This window comes from Petromyzon marinus, chromosome 57 (assembly GCF_048934315.1).
Source record: "Petromyzon marinus isolate PM22_M1 ecotype Great Lakes invasive population chromosome 57, UKy_Petmar_22M1.pri1.0, whole genome shotgun sequence".
Lineage (NCBI taxonomy): Eukaryota > Metazoa > Chordata > Hyperoartia > Petromyzontiformes > Petromyzontidae > Petromyzon > Petromyzon marinus.
Window position 1 is genome coordinate 689,291 of NC_133723.1, and position 16,508 is coordinate 705,798.

The window sequence follows — 16,508 nt, forward strand, 5'->3', positions numbered from 1 at the left end:
TTGCGGGGTTATCGTTGTCAAGTGCTCGGCACAACTGCCACCACCGGGGATGGCCGAGTGGCAACGCTTGTGTCTGACAGCAAGGGGTCCTGGGCTTTAATTCCTGACTCGGTCACCTTTCTGCATGGAGTTAGTATGTTCTGCCCCTGTTGTTGCGTCGGTTTCCCCTAATTCTCCGGTATCTTCCCATTACGAAAACAAAAGTGATATTGGCCAAACACCGATGCTGAAGCATCACCTGCAGATCACTCAGTTGGGAGTAACGTAAGCACTGCCACTGCGACTGCAAAAACTTGGCAAGGAGCTTCCTGATAAAAGGATCTTGAGACTCGGTGAGTCCATCCTGGGTAAATGAGCAGGATTGCTGGTAAACAGCCTCTCACTCAGAACAGCAACCAAGGAAGGCTGTCCTCAAGAATAATTCATATAATGAAGATTATCTTTTTAAATATTTGTTGGAACGCTTTCAAATACATTTTGACCTTGGGAGAAGTAGTTCAGGTGGTTTCCCCTTCTGTTACTCAATGCGTGCAGTTTATTGTTGGCTTATTGTCATTGACCTATCCAGCTTTGGTGACCCTGCTGGCAGTGGAAGCGCCCGCTGGCATAGATCTCCATGTCACTGATACACGGTGCTCCTCCACCACCACAAGGGAGAGGAAGAACATCTGGATTGGGCAGCCAGCAGAGAGAGGGAATGAACTGACAGAGCAGAGAGAGAGAATGAGCTGACAGAGGGGATTGGGCAGGTAAAAGAAAGAGGGAATGAGCTGACGGAGCAGATAGAGGGAATGAGCTGACGGAGGTGATCTGGCAGTGTCAGAAAGAGGGAATGAGCTGATGGAGGCGATTGGGCAGGTAGCAGAAAGAGGGAAACACAAAGACGGGCTAAAACAGGTGCTTGGGAAGGCAGCCAGAACCGGCACCAACAATTGCCCAATTTCTGTGCTTCTATATTGAGGTGTTTGGCCAACTCCATGAATGAGTGTTTATACATGTAGGAAGAAAGCACAGCACCTGGTGAAAGTCAGAGCGCTTTTAAATCCACGTTTCTGCGGCCGTCTAAAACGCTCTTCCGATATTAGGAAGCCACTGGAGCTATGCATCTTTAAATCTTGATTGAAAACACATTTTATTAGAACCGCTTTTTGTATTTATTTTCTTGTCCTTCCCCCACACCTCCGGTTAGCACAGTTGGCTACATACAATGTGAAAGAAGTTTAACATACATATGTAATGACTGATGATGAAGTAGTATAATTAGCTTTTTTTTTATTTGAATACTTCCAAAATAAAGGACCACCCTAGGCTTCGTGCTTATCTTCCAGCTTGTATCTTCCTCCGAAAGTCTCACTCCTCGTGCTCTCCCATTTTAGATTTCTTAGCTCCCTGTCTCGAACCTTCTTGTCTTCTTTTTTACCTTGAGCCAATCCCTGTCCTTGCCCTCTAAACGGATCCTTTCTGTTTTCCCGTTTTCTCGCTCAACCCTAATTCCTCCAATCCCTTGAAAAGTCTGCGTTCCGACCAATCACCATGGAGGCCTCTTTCTTCCAATCGGAGACCTTTGTTTATTTTCTATTTTGAAATAGCCATTAGGCGGTTTAATACGTAAGCCAATATGCAGCCGTTAGGCTGCATATTGTGGCTGCATATTGGCTTGGGGTAATTTTTCGGTCATTACACATACATACAAACGTGAGGGGAGTAACTCAATCCCCTTGAAATCAGAGACGTGCGGTCAGAGGAGGCAGGGGAGGCAGAGCCTCATCTGTCATACTCCAATGAAAATAGCTGTTACGAAAAGTAAAAAAAAAGAATAATCAAATAAAATAAATATTAAGATTTTTCCACTGATCGGTGTTATAAATGTCATTTCTGTACGATTCCAATCATTTTTATAGTCAAAATCGCCAAATTTGCGGAGCTCCGCTGCAAATACAGGAAGAGACGAGAGGTGAGGCAGCGACGAGCTCAGCCTCCCCTCTGATTGCACAACCCCTCAATAACTGGATGAAGCGCGGGCAATAAGCTCGTGCCTGTTACTATCTCAGTGTGTCACCAATGTAATGTTTATAGACCCCTTCATTTCATATCCTCGCCTTCCATTCTCCAGGTAACTTATTTCACGTATGTGTATAAAGATATTTAGGCTCGCTGGTCTTGTCATGAAACCGCAATGAAAAAGCACCAGGGGAGGCAGCTATCACATCTGCCTCATTGAGGGGGACGTGTCTAACACGCCCTCCTCAGTGAGGACACGCACCCTCCGTGAGGCCACGCCCTCCTCAGTGAGGCCACGCTCCCCTCAGTGTGTGAATCTGGCTCTGACACGAGCCAGTGCCTCCCCAGCCATTGACCTTGCCGCACGTCACTGCTTGAAATGGAAATTAACCCACTTGCTGTACTGCAGCACCCCTGGCAAGCCAAAAGATGGCGACCTCAACGCACATGGGTAAGGGGAGGGAGTTTAACGAATGCGTGTTATCCATCAACCCTCGCCGCCTTCCCGCATCGCTGGGTTACGGGTCCATGAGCAGCACGGCCACCCGACGGGTGTTTAACCGCTGTGTCCCCACCCACCACTGTGCAGGCACATTCTCCACGTGTAGCGACGTGTGGAGTTTCGGCGTGCTGCTGTGGGAGACGTTCAGCCTGGGCAGCATGCCCTACCCCGGCATGACTAACCAAGAGGCGCGCGAGCAGGTGGAGCGTGGTGAGTGCCGGGCACACATGTACAAACACACACACCACACACTCCGTATAACCTTTAACGGACTGCTGGCGCAAGTGCAGTAAGCGAGAAACTTTTAAGGGCATCGCACGAGGTGGTGTGGCCATCAACCATGGCCCGGCGGCCGCCTTTGTCTCCCCTGTGCCGATATTTACATGCCCTTCACCAGGTACTCGTATAAGACCAGGATCAGTTTGGATATTCGTTGCTGATTTTGACCATGAGTGGCGATCGAACTCGCGGGTTGCCAAGTTGATTGAGCAGTGTGCTAACCTCTGCAACACCGCACGCGTGCCGAGCCCACGCGCATGCCCATACATTTGCAACGATGCCTCCACGTGACGTACACAAGATGTTTTGGAAAGTATTGTTAGCGAGAACCCCTTCACGGCTAGAAGGATGCACATACGAACTCAATTGGGCACACAAATGTGTACTTAATAGACAAATGCAAAAAATACCCCATTTTGCCTTACAAGCCTGGACGAGAATCAAAGGTGGAAGGGCATGGGGGCTTACCACACCCCCCACCTTTCAATGTGCAGTGCAGACCTTAATTGGTACTCGATAACAATACTTGCCCCAGCAATGTTAAAGATTACATGGGGGGTGGGGATCTTTGTCTCCTGTGTCCAGGCTACCGGCTGGAGGCCCCAGAGAAATGCCCACGGGATGTTCACCAACTCATGCTGCGTTGCTGGCAGTATGAGCCCAAGCAGCGGCCTCGCTTTTCCGACCTTCAGCGCGAGCTCTCCTCCCTCAGCAAAAAATACTTTGCGTGAGCTGGCCCCTCGCCCGCCCTCTTAATCGCCCGCCCGCCTGCCTGCCGCCCGCCCGGCTCGCCCGATTTGTTCCCTCTTTCAGTCGCCTGTTCACTTATTCGCTCTACTTTTCACTTGTTTGTTAATTGCACTCATTCATTCATTGGCTCGCATCCGTGTTCATTTGTTTCTGCTCAAACTTGATATGGAGCTTTCGTGACTGCAGGAATTTATCTTTAGTTCTTTGGGTAAAGTCACGTAGAAATATTTTTTTTTTTAATAGCATATGACGTTTCGATTGCAACACAAGCAATCATCAGGTACAAATGAAAGAGAAAACAAACCTAGTAAACTTAGAAATATAATCCATTACAACACAGAGAATCGGCTACCATAACAGTCAACACCCTACCTGGTTGATTACGTTCTTCCAAAGATTGCTAAATTTGAGAGAGAGACTAAACACAGACACTCAGACACAAAGACAGACACATAAGAGAGAGATAACACAGAGATACACAGAGAGACACACATTGGCACACAGAGAAACAACGCCTCTGTGTCGAGGCCTTACATAAATAGAGGGGGGGACAGAGAGAGGGGGGGGGTAGATAAATTAGCATGTCAATGATAGATTTGGAGCTTTCTTTACTGCAGGAAATAATAGAGCAACAACACGAGGACACACCGAGAGAGAGAAAACACACTTAATCAAACAAAATTTGGAAATGTAATGCAATGCGTTAATTGTGTGTTGACCGACTTTCTGTGTTGCATTGTATTACATTTCCACATTTTACTAAGTTAATTTGATTAAGTGTGTGTTCTCTCTACCCCCCCTCTCTCTCTCTGCCCCCCTCTATTTATTTAAGGCCTCTACACAGAGGCGTTGTTTCTCTGTGTGCCTACAATGAGGGAAAAAAAATATTTGATCCCCTGCTGATTTTGTACCTTTGCCCACTGACAAAGAAATGGTCAGTCTATAATTTTAATGGTAGGTTTATTTGAACAGTGAGAGACAGAATAACAAAAATATCCAGAAAAACGCATGTCAAAATGTTATCAATTGATTTGCATTTTAATGAGGGAAATAAGTATTTGACCCCCTCTCAATCAGAAATATTTCTGGCTCCCAGGTGTCTTTTATACAGGTAACGAGCTGAGATTAGGAACACACTCTTAAAGGGATTGCTCCTAATCTCAGCTTGTTACCTGTATAAAAGACACCTGTCCACAGAAGCAATCAATCAATCAGATTCCAAACTCTCCACCATGGCCAAGACCAAAGAGCTCTCCAAGGATGTCAGGGACAAGATTGTAGACCTACACAAGGCTTGAATGGGCTACAAGACCATTGCCAAATAGCTTGGTGAGAAGGTGAGGGAAATAAGTGAGAATTTTATTTTTTATTTTATTTTTTTATTCTCATTCTACGTGACTTTACTGAAAGAACCAAAGAAGAAGGTAACAACACTTGGTGCGATTATTCGCAAATGGAAGAAACACAGAATAACTGTCAATCTCCCTCGGCCTGGGGTTCCATGCAAGATCTCACCTCGTGGAGTTGTAATGATCATGAGAACGATGAGGAATCAGCCCAGAACTACACGGGAGGATCTTGTCAATGATCTCAAGGCAGCTGGGACCATAGTCACCAAGAAAACAATTGGTAACACTACGCCGTGAAGGACTGAAATCCTGCAGCGCCCGCAAGGTCCCCCTGCTCAAGAAAGCACATATACATGCCCGTATGAAGTTTGCCGATGAACATCTGAATGATTCATAGGACAACTGGGTGAAAGTGTTGTGGTCAGATGAGACCAAAATGGAGCTCTTTGGCATCAACTCAACTCGCCGTGTTTGGAGGAGGAATGCTGCCTATGACCCCAAGAACACCATCCCCACCGTCAAACATGGAGGTGGAAACATTATGCTTTGGGGGTGTTTTTCTGCTAAGGGGACAGGACAACTTCACCGCATCGAAGTGATGATGGACGGGGCCATGTACCGTCAAATCTTTTCTAAGCCAGGGCATTGAAAATGGGTCGTGGATGGGTATTCCAGCATGACAATGACCCAAAACACATGGCCAAGGCAACAAAGGAGTGGCTCAAGAAGAAGCACATTAAGGTCCTGGAGTGGACTAGACAGTCTCCAGACCTTAATACCATCGAAAATCTGTGGAGGGAGCTGAAGGTTCGAGTTGCCAAACGTCAGCCTTGAAACCTTAATGACTTGGAGAAGATCTGCAAAGAGGAGTGGGACAAAATCCCTCCTGAGATGTGTGCAAACCTGGTGGCCAACTACAAGAAACGTCTGACCTCTGTGATTGTCAACAAGGGTTTTGCCACCAATTACTAAGTCATGTTTTGCAGAGGGGTCAAATACTTATTTCCCTCCTTAAAATGCAAATCAATTGATAACATTTTTGACATGAGTTTTTCTGGATTTTTTTGTTGTCATTCTGTCTCTCACTGTTCAAATAAACCTACCATTAAAATGATAGACTGATCATTTCTTTGTCAGTGGGCAAACGTACAAAATCAGCAGGGGATCAAATACATTTTTCCCTCACTGTATGTGTGTGTTTCTCTCTGTGTGTCTGTGTTATCTCTCTCTGCTTATGTGTCTGTCTATGTGTATGTGTCTGTGTTTTGTTTCTCTCTCAAATATAGCAATCTTTGGAAGAACGTAATCAACCAGGTAGGGTGTTGACTGTTATGTTAGCCGACTCTCTGTGTTGTATTGCATTATATTTCTAAGTTTACTAGGTTTGATTTATCTTTTTCATTTGTACCTGATGATGATTGCTTGTGTTGCAATCCAAACGTTGTATGCTATTGTTTCTCCTCGTTTAGGACAAATTTGGCACAATTGCCATTTCAGCTGTCCTTAAACGCTTGTTGTTTTTGTTCATTTATTTTTCTAAAAGTTATTTTTTGGAATTGATTATTACTGTGGTAACTGGGTGAGTAAATGGCTGGCGGGGCAAGTGAGTGATTGGGTGGGCACTTTGAAGGGAAGATGGGCCAGTAAACTGGAAGCGTTGGTGAGAGAGCAGGATTATGAGCAAACAAACAAGGCGCGAGGCCTCTTGCGGTGACAGGTGCGTCTGAGGTGTGCGTATGGTCGCGTGTGGTTACCCGCATTAAAGGTTTTTGAAAGTCCTATTTGGCCCCAGAATGGGCAAGCAAATGGGAAGATTGGTGTGCGACTGGGCAGGTGAGCGAGGTGGGGAGCGATTTTTTTTTGTCCATGAGGCACACGAGGGCTTCTCCATGCCCCAATCAGCGCCTCACGGGTTATCTTGTAAACGATCTTTCTGTTTGATGCTGTATCGCTATGTCGTTACCATAATGCACTGCATGCTGATGCTGTCTTGTTTCCTTCCTCCTCTTTTGAAAAGGGGCTCTTCACCTCATTATTATTGTTTATAATTGTTCATAAAACTTCTCGTTATTTTTGGAGATGGCTTGTCTGGGACCGTCCACAGTTGTTCATCTCCTCACATTTATCATTCATATTAACAAGTAGAATTCATATCAGCCGCTCAAGTTATTTCACTGCTGTAACTTGCGTAGACTTTTTACCGCCTTACGAGCAATCATTTAACGCTGCCTCGCAACGGAAACAATGCGGTGAGTGGCCGTTTCAAGCAATGTAGGTTGACTGGCCTGAGTGGTATAGCTTTTGCTGCTTTTTGCAGAAGTTCGCAGTTCGAGAACCAGCTATGGCCCTGGTTAATACTGCGGGGGAGTATTCACCATTTATACACGCTGCCTGCCTGACAGCGGACACTAAAGTTCCTGTGATGCTATTTGACAAAGAGTAGGTCATGTGTGCTGGCGTCGTAGTACAAATTTGCCAAAATTAACAAATTGGGTCACTATGGCAGATTATACCTGTCTGTGAATTATAGCGACTCTGTGATAGTCGTGCACTGTAAGACTAGCGTGAATACCAAATGTTAGTCATGCTTTGATTTGAAGATGAAGAGATTTTCTTTCTCTTCGTACGGCTGATGTTGGTTTCGCAAAAGCGAGATGTTAACTTCCTTGCCTGGTATTCAGGAGTTCGGGAATTCCATCCCGACCCTGACGCCGGTATATGTTGAGTTTTCATGTTCTCCCATGGTCACGTGGATTTTTCTCCAGGTCCTCCGCTTTTCCCTCCACATTTCTAAACGTTCTTTAAGAGTATTTGGCTGCTATAAATTTCTACATGATAAGCCACTTATTTGAGCAATTATTTGTGGCCAGGTCACTTCTGAACAAGACTTATATAGCTCAGGGGGCTTTACCTGGTTAAAATTAAAAAATGTTGTTGATCTAGTGCTGTAACTTTACATTGAGGTGGTTGAGCCAAATCATTGCATCAGGAGTAGTGGAGTGGTTTATCGCTGTGATGACATCTTCATATTTGTGCATCAGGCATTGAGTCTTATGTTCCATTGTTTGTTCTGGGTGAACGCAGTCGCACATTGGAGAGTGTTTACTTTTCCATATGTGCATCAAGCATCCGTATCGGCTGCTGCCATGGTTTGTGTGGATGCGGTTGAGCGTTATGCCCATAAGATGTATGGAAGATCGAAGCCAGATATCTTTTGCGTCGAGTTTGCGATTCCAAGAATTGTCAGGGGTTGAAGTTGCATCGTTGAAAAATAATCGCTTGGGTCCAAAAGCGCTTGCCATAACGTCAAGCGCGGTGGTGCCGGTGAGGGACATTTTTGAGACCGTCGTAGTGAATGGGGAGACTCACTTTTTTCCACGTTTCGCTTGGTTTCCCGGATCGTTGCAGCGTCGCGGCGAATGGGTGCGGGAGGAGCAGTGTGCGTCAACACGGGCAACCAGGGCGTTGGGGTCGACTTGATGGTTCCAGTGAGGCACTGCATCGCAGTGCTCAGTTGGAACAAGTCTTCTTTTGTATAGCTCGTATAGATGCAGAGCAACAACTGCCATTTCACAAGCTGCTTGTGACTACTCCTGGTTCACACCGGTGTTGCACAGAACTTGGCTCCGAGAGTACTCAAGGACCATCGCCGATGTCTGGACCACCGATGGCTGATGCTCCACAACTTGTTATTGCCCTTATCTGGCTTCCTTCTTCAGGTGGTCGGGGAAGGCTTGGCATGCTGTCCAGCATCACTCCTGCACAGACAGGTCGGGTCGGGTTGCATGGCGTTGCCGTGAAGGGACACATAAAGGGACACTTTTACGTTGCTGTTATTGAGATGGAATTGTGGGGGGTTTGAGCCACCCATTTCCGGAGATATCCTTCCATGGTGTTTCGGGTCCCTGTTCAAGGTGGACTCGATGTCATTGAAGGATGGCTGCTTGCCTTGCCAGTGGCAGGTCCATTGAGACCCGAGTGAGCTGTCACCCAAACGAAGAGGTCACTGGGTGGCTCGTCAGAGGTCAGAGTGTGGAGGCGGCATCACTGAAATACAGATTTCTAATGTGGGTTTCGTTCGCCTGTGATTAAACGGGCTTCTCAAGTGTAGCGAGTTGATGGTTTCAGTCTGTGTAGTGTTAGTCTTTGGGCAGTATGTACTGTATGTATGTTGAACTTCTTTCGCCGCGTACGTCGCCAACTGCTAATCGGGGGTGCGGGGGAATGGACAACAAACTAGACACAAAAAAGCAATTTTAAAGAAATTAGTTTTCAATCTTTATTTAAAAGTGCATAGCTCCCAGTGGCTGGCAATCATTCATCACCAATGGTAATCATTGATCATCAATGATTGATAATCAATGATTGCATTAAAAAAAAACATTCAAAGAGAAGAGCCATTGCAACAAAAAAAATTACCCTATATTTTGAAAGGTTGCAATAATGCTAATGAAGGCAGTAAGATAAAGAGATGTAGTTTTCTCCATATACTTATGCCACTGCCAACTTGGTCGTTTTAAGTCTATCATAAACCATGTCTACAGGCAACTACGTTCCTGTAGAGATGACTGCAATATGTCTATACGAGCGATAGTGGCAAATCTCACTGCTGGTCTCGACTGGGGAACAACTGAATACCACAAATAAAAGACATGATCGACAGACTGTGCCTTCAGCCTCTGAATAAAACCATGAAATTACTCGTACAAAGTTGCGGCCCTTTGTCAGTCTGCTGCTGGGATCGAGCCACATCTACACTGCCACTGTCATGATTGCTGAAATCAGACGAGCGAGGACTTTCTTTCAAGGCTGTATTTTCATTGGGAGAAAGATATCTGATCACGCTTTACCATGCTGGTAAGCGCAGGTGGGGGTGACAGATGCCGGGGGTATGGGGAGTGGGCGGTGGAGCATAATTGGTCAAATGTTACTCGTCGCTATGATGTTGATCGCTAGCCAGGAATTGATGTTATACTGGCAGGGTTCATAGGGCGGTGCGCTAACCTCTGGTCCCACCGCAAGTTAGTTACTGTGCAGTGGGGGGGGGGGGGGGGGGGGGGCAAGGAGAGGATTCTGAATCAAATTGAAACGGCTCTGGCAACGTCAAGTTAGTTAGCTGTGGATCAAGAGGTTGGTCATGCAGGAGTGCCGAATCAAATGCCACATCAAGGTTTGAGGAGCTGTGGTGATGACTATGTAGGTAAGGCACTCATTTTGCTGGGCAATGATATACTGCCTCTTGAATGCAATGCAACAAGTAGTTTTCTGGCAAGTAGTTTGAGCTCTACCATTGAGTGAAGTGTTATCCTCTTGTACACTTCGAATTTTTTCTGCACACGTGGGATTCCTGGCACGTGCAAAGCATAGACTTCAACAAGGTGGTGGCCAAATATCCGGAACACAGGACCCTTCCGAGAATGAGATGCTGACCAGGGGTGGAGAACCGACAGCTTTCGTTCTGAATGTGGCCCGTGACTTCATTTCACGTGGCCCGCCACCGTAAGGCCTGCCAATTTGCAACGGCATTATTTATCCGTTGCTGGAAGCATCTTAATCACACTAGTCGGGTACTAGAGGGCAATATTTTGAGCTTATAACAGCACACTGTTTTTAATTTCACCGCACTCGGACCACATTTGTCGCTCCAAGGTCCTCCTGCGGTGACATAAGTGATTAACGTGTGTGGTTGCCCGCCAAAGGTATTTGAATGTCCTATTTGGTCCTGGATAAGGAATAGGTTTTCCAGCCTTGCTCCAGATGTAATGTCAGAAGTCTTATAGCTTGGCGCTGCACAACCTCGCGTTTTGATTCGTCGTCAGACCTCATGTGATGACATGCTGGCACGTGATTGGCTGGTTGCACGCGTTCTACGCAATAATGGCCGCCATTTTTTTCAGTCCATGGACTGTTGTAGAAATTTGTACAGAACACTGAGTTTTTGTTCCAAAGAGATGCTGTAGATGTTACATTGGTGAGATGTTGCTGATGTGTATGTGCACACCCTAGGTATACATTTAATTATATACCTAATTTACCTTTCCGATGAATCTTAAATTGCGGACGGGAAGTATAAGTAAAGTCACTTTATTTTCCCATGCATAGTTTTGTTTTGTCTGGCTATTCGCATTCATAGTGTTTCTCATCACCGATGGGAAGCCATCGTTCACCTCTTCTCGCGCTGTATCATCGTTATTATATTTTTACTGCAAGATAATTGCATTATTGGCACTTTTTATACAAAAATCAAACCCAGCCGGAGTGGTTTTGTTACTTTTTCTGCTATTAATAGCAAACTTTTTAATTTTGAAAGTTTATATAACGAGCATAGAGTGACAGCCATTCCCAGGGGTGGAAATTCCATATTTTTATGTATGTTGAACTTCTTTTGCACCATATGTAGCCAACCGTACTAATCAGCAAAATTAGTACCACTTGATAAAACCCAAAGTGGTAGCTATTTTATCAGTCATGCAGAGATGATGGGCTGAATGAATCCATGAATGGGATGTTATTTTAGAACTTTAACATTGACACCTTTTAGCCAAGGAATAGAATGCCTCCGAGAGTACGTCCACTAAGAAGCTGGAGCAATGAAATTAACTCATGTTCAGATGCTAGGTTGACTTTCATTCCAGAATCGTGAGTAGTGGTGGTGACTTGGTGAGGCATTCATCCAGCAGTGGCTGCTGATGATGATGCAGTCTGTTAGCCATATACAGGATCCCTACCTCTTTGCTTGTTAAGATATGAAACTCTGACGTTTTGCAAAACCTATTGGTTTTGAAATTGGCCAAACGTCCTCGTGTAGCAAGCAGGACCCTCGTGAAAAGCAGTGTCAAGGCTCAATGAGGTTTTCTGAGATCCAAGCAAGGGCATTACTAAGCAATAGCATTCTTTGCGCAATGCTGTAAGTCTCAACGTTCTGCCTTCCACACAGAGAGACGATATTGTTTAATTACTATATATAGTGCTGCTTTTCAGTCACAATGTAAGTATTGTTGTTGGTGATAAAATATGTTATGGCTGTGCTTCCAAAGCCACTGTTGCAGACGCAGTGCCTGAAGGTTTAAGTTTTAAATAAACCAGCTTTACCAGACAGGTTTCTCCAAAAACCTTAAGTATTCTGAAAGCTTCACGCGGATGTTTCTGTTTACAGCAGTTCATCCGTTTGTCTCACCGGACGGGTGGCTCTATGGCAGAGCGAGCGGCTCGCAATTGGAAGGTTTTGAGCTAAATTCCTATTTTGGGGTTGACTCGGTCCATTATCCCTCCGGGATCAATAAAACCAATACCACTTTGCGGGGGAAGTCAAAACTGGTTTGTCTTATGAATACAATCACCCCCGCCATAGTAATGTGGCATTTCGGTCACTGGCTTGGCTGTAAATCATAGAACAAGCGTTAAGCCACTGATGCGTCAATGCTCATTTGAGCAGGAAGTCACTGGCTTTTGAATTGTTTTTCATCGTCATCATGAGATGTTTTGTTGGAATTATTTTGGCAAACTCGGTTGCTTTGTTTCTCCAGTTGCAAAATGTTTCAGCAGAGTTGCGAATTAAGAGAGGCATTGGGATGGCATGTCTCCAAATTGCAATCCCATGCTGCAGTGCTCGATTACAGGTCTTGTAATCTACATCTCGCGGTTTTTATTAATCGTGCAAAGATTTTGTATTTGTCACCAAAACAATTGGGATTTATTAACTATACTGGAGGTCCAGAATTCATTCACAAACTCTGGCAATGCTGCCTTGGATAGGTGATGGGAATCTGGCTTAAAATAAGCTGAGAATTCTTTATCATGCAATTTTTTCCAGTAAATATTCACATTTGGTGACAAATTCCATACATTGACAGTGCTGCTGTTGGAATTGCCATCTGGCCTCCATACCCATGGCTCTCGCACACACGTCTTATAAATCCCTCAACCTGGGTCCTCAAGAATTTGATGGTCTGTATGCATGAGCCAGTGGCCTAAACATTTCTCATTGATTCATCTTCTTTGGTTCTTTCGGTAAAGTCACGTAGAATGAGAATAAAATAATAAATTGATAAAATAAAATAACATAATAATATTCTCACGACGTTTCGGCCACAACACAAGCGGCCTTCATCAGGTGAAGGGACGAGACTGTCTGGTAGGACAGCGCTGGAGTGAAAAAAGGCCACGTTCAAATCACGACCTTTAAGCTGTGTCAGAAGAAACAAAGCACCTTGACAAAGGAATTAGCATATAATTTAGCATTGAAATGGCCGAGTGATTAGCTTGTGACTGGTCACAGAAATAGCTATGTTAAAGTTAAAGCATACACATCCGCAGGGGCACCCCTTGACAAATGAATTAGCATAGAATTTAGCATTGAAATAGCTAAGTTAAAGCATACACATCCGCAGAGGCACCCCTTGACAAAGGAATTAGCATAGAATTTAGCAATGAAATAGCTGAGTGATTAGCTTGTAACTGGTCACAGAAATAGCTATGTTTAAAGTCAGAGCATACACATTCACCGAGGCACCTAGTACAAATCAAACAGGAGAATTTAGCATTGAAATAACTAGGCGAATTTAGCATTGAAATAACTGAGTGATTAGCTAGTGACTGGTCACAGAAATGGCTATGTTGAAGTCAAGGTCTACACATCTGAGCTATTCACAGTAACTGGGTATACAATACAATGTATAATGAATACTATATAGTGAACCAATAAAAAAACTAAAATATAAATTACCTTAATGTTATCAATTAACTCTATTCTCCAATCAGCTAAGCTACCAACAATAAGTCGTTATATATCACAATGCTATATGGCGAAAAAATGGGTGGATTCTTACCCTCAACTTTAGCAACACGGATAGCTACGGGCCCCGTTCAGACGGACGAGTTCATCCAAGGTCGGAACAGAGGAGGGGGAGAGAGACAGCTGCGAGGCGCTATTATACTCCATGTTGTAAACCATACCATTAACCGTGGTGTGAGAGGTATTAAGAGTCAATGCTGGTGAAAGAGCTGCGGTCTGAAGGTCATCGTAAATTAATTAAGAACGGAAATGGTTTAAAACATCTTTCCAATGGTTACTAAGCCAGAATCCATCTTCTCGGTTGAAATTGTCTCTGTGCTTGTATATGTGAATGGCCTCATGAACGAATCTTTCATGGTAGCCGGTTGGTTTGCAAAGAACCTCCGTCTTGGAGAAGTCAATGTCATGTGAGCCCACTGAATTATAACAGTGATCTGCCACGGCAGAGGAGTTCGTCCTACCGTGTTTCAAGTCTGCTTTATGTTCACGGATGCGGTCCGAGATATGTCGTTTGGTTTCTCCAATGTAGCTACTACCACAGAGGCACTTTAGTTTGTAAACGCCCGGGTACTGTATGTCTGGAACAGCATCTTTTACAGATGGAACTAGATCACGGATTTTATCTATTGTGTTGAATCGGACCTGGATCTTGTGTTTATTCAGGATTTTGGAGACCTTTTTAGTGACCCCTGCAATGTAGGGTAAGGTGATGGTTTTGAGTGGCTCCACAAGAGAATCCTTCTTCATGACTGGAGTGATGGCTTTGCGGATTGTGTAGTCGGAGTAACCATTAGCCCTGAGAGCCTGGTGTACGTGCTTGAGTTCACTGGTAATGTGTTCCTGGTTGGAAATGCATTGGGCTCTATGGTATAGAGTCTTGATGAGGGAGTTCTTCTGGGATGGATGGTGGTGGGAATCCGGTTTCAAGTAAGCATTTGTATGGGTGGCTTTCCTGTAGACAGAGTGGCTCATTGAACCATCGTGTCTCCTTTTTAATTAAGACATCCAAAAAGGGTAGTTTGCCATCTTTTTCGACCTCCATGGTAAATCTGATGGCTGGGTGTATGGAATTGATGTGGTCGCGGAATTGGTCTAGAGCAGGCTGGCCATGTGGCCAGATGACAAAGGTGTCATCCACGTACCTCTTCCATAAGGTCGGGCGTAGAGTGGCAGTCTGGATGGCGTCAGTTTCAAATTTTTCCTTTGTCAAGGCGCTTTGTTTCTTCTGACACAGCTTAAAGGTCGTGATCTGAACGTGGCCTTTTTTCACTCCAGCGCTGTCCTACCAGACAGTCTCGTCCCTTCACCTGATGAAGGCTGCTTGTGTTGTGGCCGAAACGTCGTGAGAATATTGTGTTATTTTATTTTATCAATTTATTATTTTATTCTCATTCTACGTGACTTTACCGAAAGAACCAAAGAAGATGAATCCTTGCAGTCACGAAAGCTTTAAATCGAAATTTCTCATTGATACCACCCAGGGTGATAAACACAAATAATGATTTTCTTGAAGCATTTCAACTCTAGATCACAAATGTTTCTGACAGCAAAATTACCATGCTCGATTTTTTTTTCTGAAAAAGGTTATTCACAAATTCTCACTTTGAGATTTTTTTTACATCAAACACATACGGAATATGCGTGAACGGGAAGTGTGTGTGTATGAAACAGACGTGTACGTTAAGCCTTCTAGCCATGGTGTCAAGGCCCATGTTGGACACTTCCCATGGTGGACATTGCCCATGGTGGACATTGCCCATGGTGGACCCTGGTCGCAAGATTCCACTCCAAGTGGTACCAAACAAAAACCTTCCCCGTGCTCGTGGGCCATTTTGATTCATGCAGTCGCGTGAAAGACACGTGCGACGCGTTTTCGCGAGACACTTCTGTGGTTTCTTTTTTCATTCTCTCGCATTGTAAGCGGTGGCGTACGCGCGTTTTTGTAACGTTGATTTTCGTAATAAAACCGTAGATTATCAGAAGAAAAATAGATGAGTTTTTTTGTATCATTTGAGTGCAAAGGACGATTTGTATTAGTCATTCCCGAAGAACCAGGGTACACAACTTGTGCAAAATGGTTCAAACAGTTGGTCACAGTTCTACGGTGAGGTGTGAGAAGCCAGTGGTCGATGTTCTTCTGGGGTAGCAAAGTGAATCGCTGCTGCTGTCGTTGCTCCTCCGGGCATTGTCATGGCCTGCGCCTTGCCACAACCAACAGTGGCGAGCCCTCGGTTCCGCACTCGTGTGGTGTAGATAAACCGCAACTGCCCGTGGTGTCACCGTACGCACACGGTGGATACAGTTTAGTGCAGTACATTGTCTTCGCTGGATGGGGGAATCCCACGAGTCCTGTGGTTGGATCATCGTCAACTTGTAAGTGACCGGCACAAACGAGCTGTGATGTAGGGAACGAGAGAGAGAGAGAGATGAGTTTAACATGTAGTAGGCTTTCGCGACCAATATCTCTAAGAGGTTTTTGGAGTTAGATCACGTAAATATGGATGTCGTTCAACCCATTACCACCCAACACCCAATTAGTGAGGTTTTTCACGAAAACAAATGCCAATTTGTTACTAGTTCAGCACACCAGTATGTTGGAGAGTAACCCATAACATCTACAACGTTTCACTGGTAATTACAACCAGCCTTATCAAGGCGACAGCCAGGGTTGTGGAGAAATCTTCCTGTTTTGAGATGAGAGTGATGGACAAGAGAATGGAGAAATTAAGAAAAAGTAGCCTCCAAAAAAAAGCATAAGCATTATTTAATGGTAACTGGTGACCGATACAAGTGTAGTGGGTTCCACGGAGGCATACACTTCAACTTGGAGGCA

General features: G+C 44.8%; 1 protein-coding gene across 3 annotated transcripts in view; it reads left to right on the forward strand.

Annotated features, from left to right (window-relative positions):
• LOC116955054 (tyrosine-protein kinase Fer-like) overlaps positions 1 to 15,665 on the forward strand; it is a 92,132-nt gene extending 76,467 nt beyond the window's left edge. For all 3 annotated transcript variants that reach the window (XM_032976005.2, XM_032976004.2, XM_032976006.2), the window contains 2 exons: positions 2,591 to 2,713; positions 3,368 to 15,665. In XM_032976005.2, the coding sequence (XP_032831896.2) occupies positions 2,591 to 2,713; positions 3,368 to 3,513 (269 nt within the window). In that variant the 3' untranslated portion in view covers positions 3,514 to 15,665. The remainder of the gene's footprint in view (positions 1 to 2,590; positions 2,714 to 3,367) is intronic.
• The last annotated feature ends 843 nt before the right edge of the window (positions 15,666 to 16,508 follow it).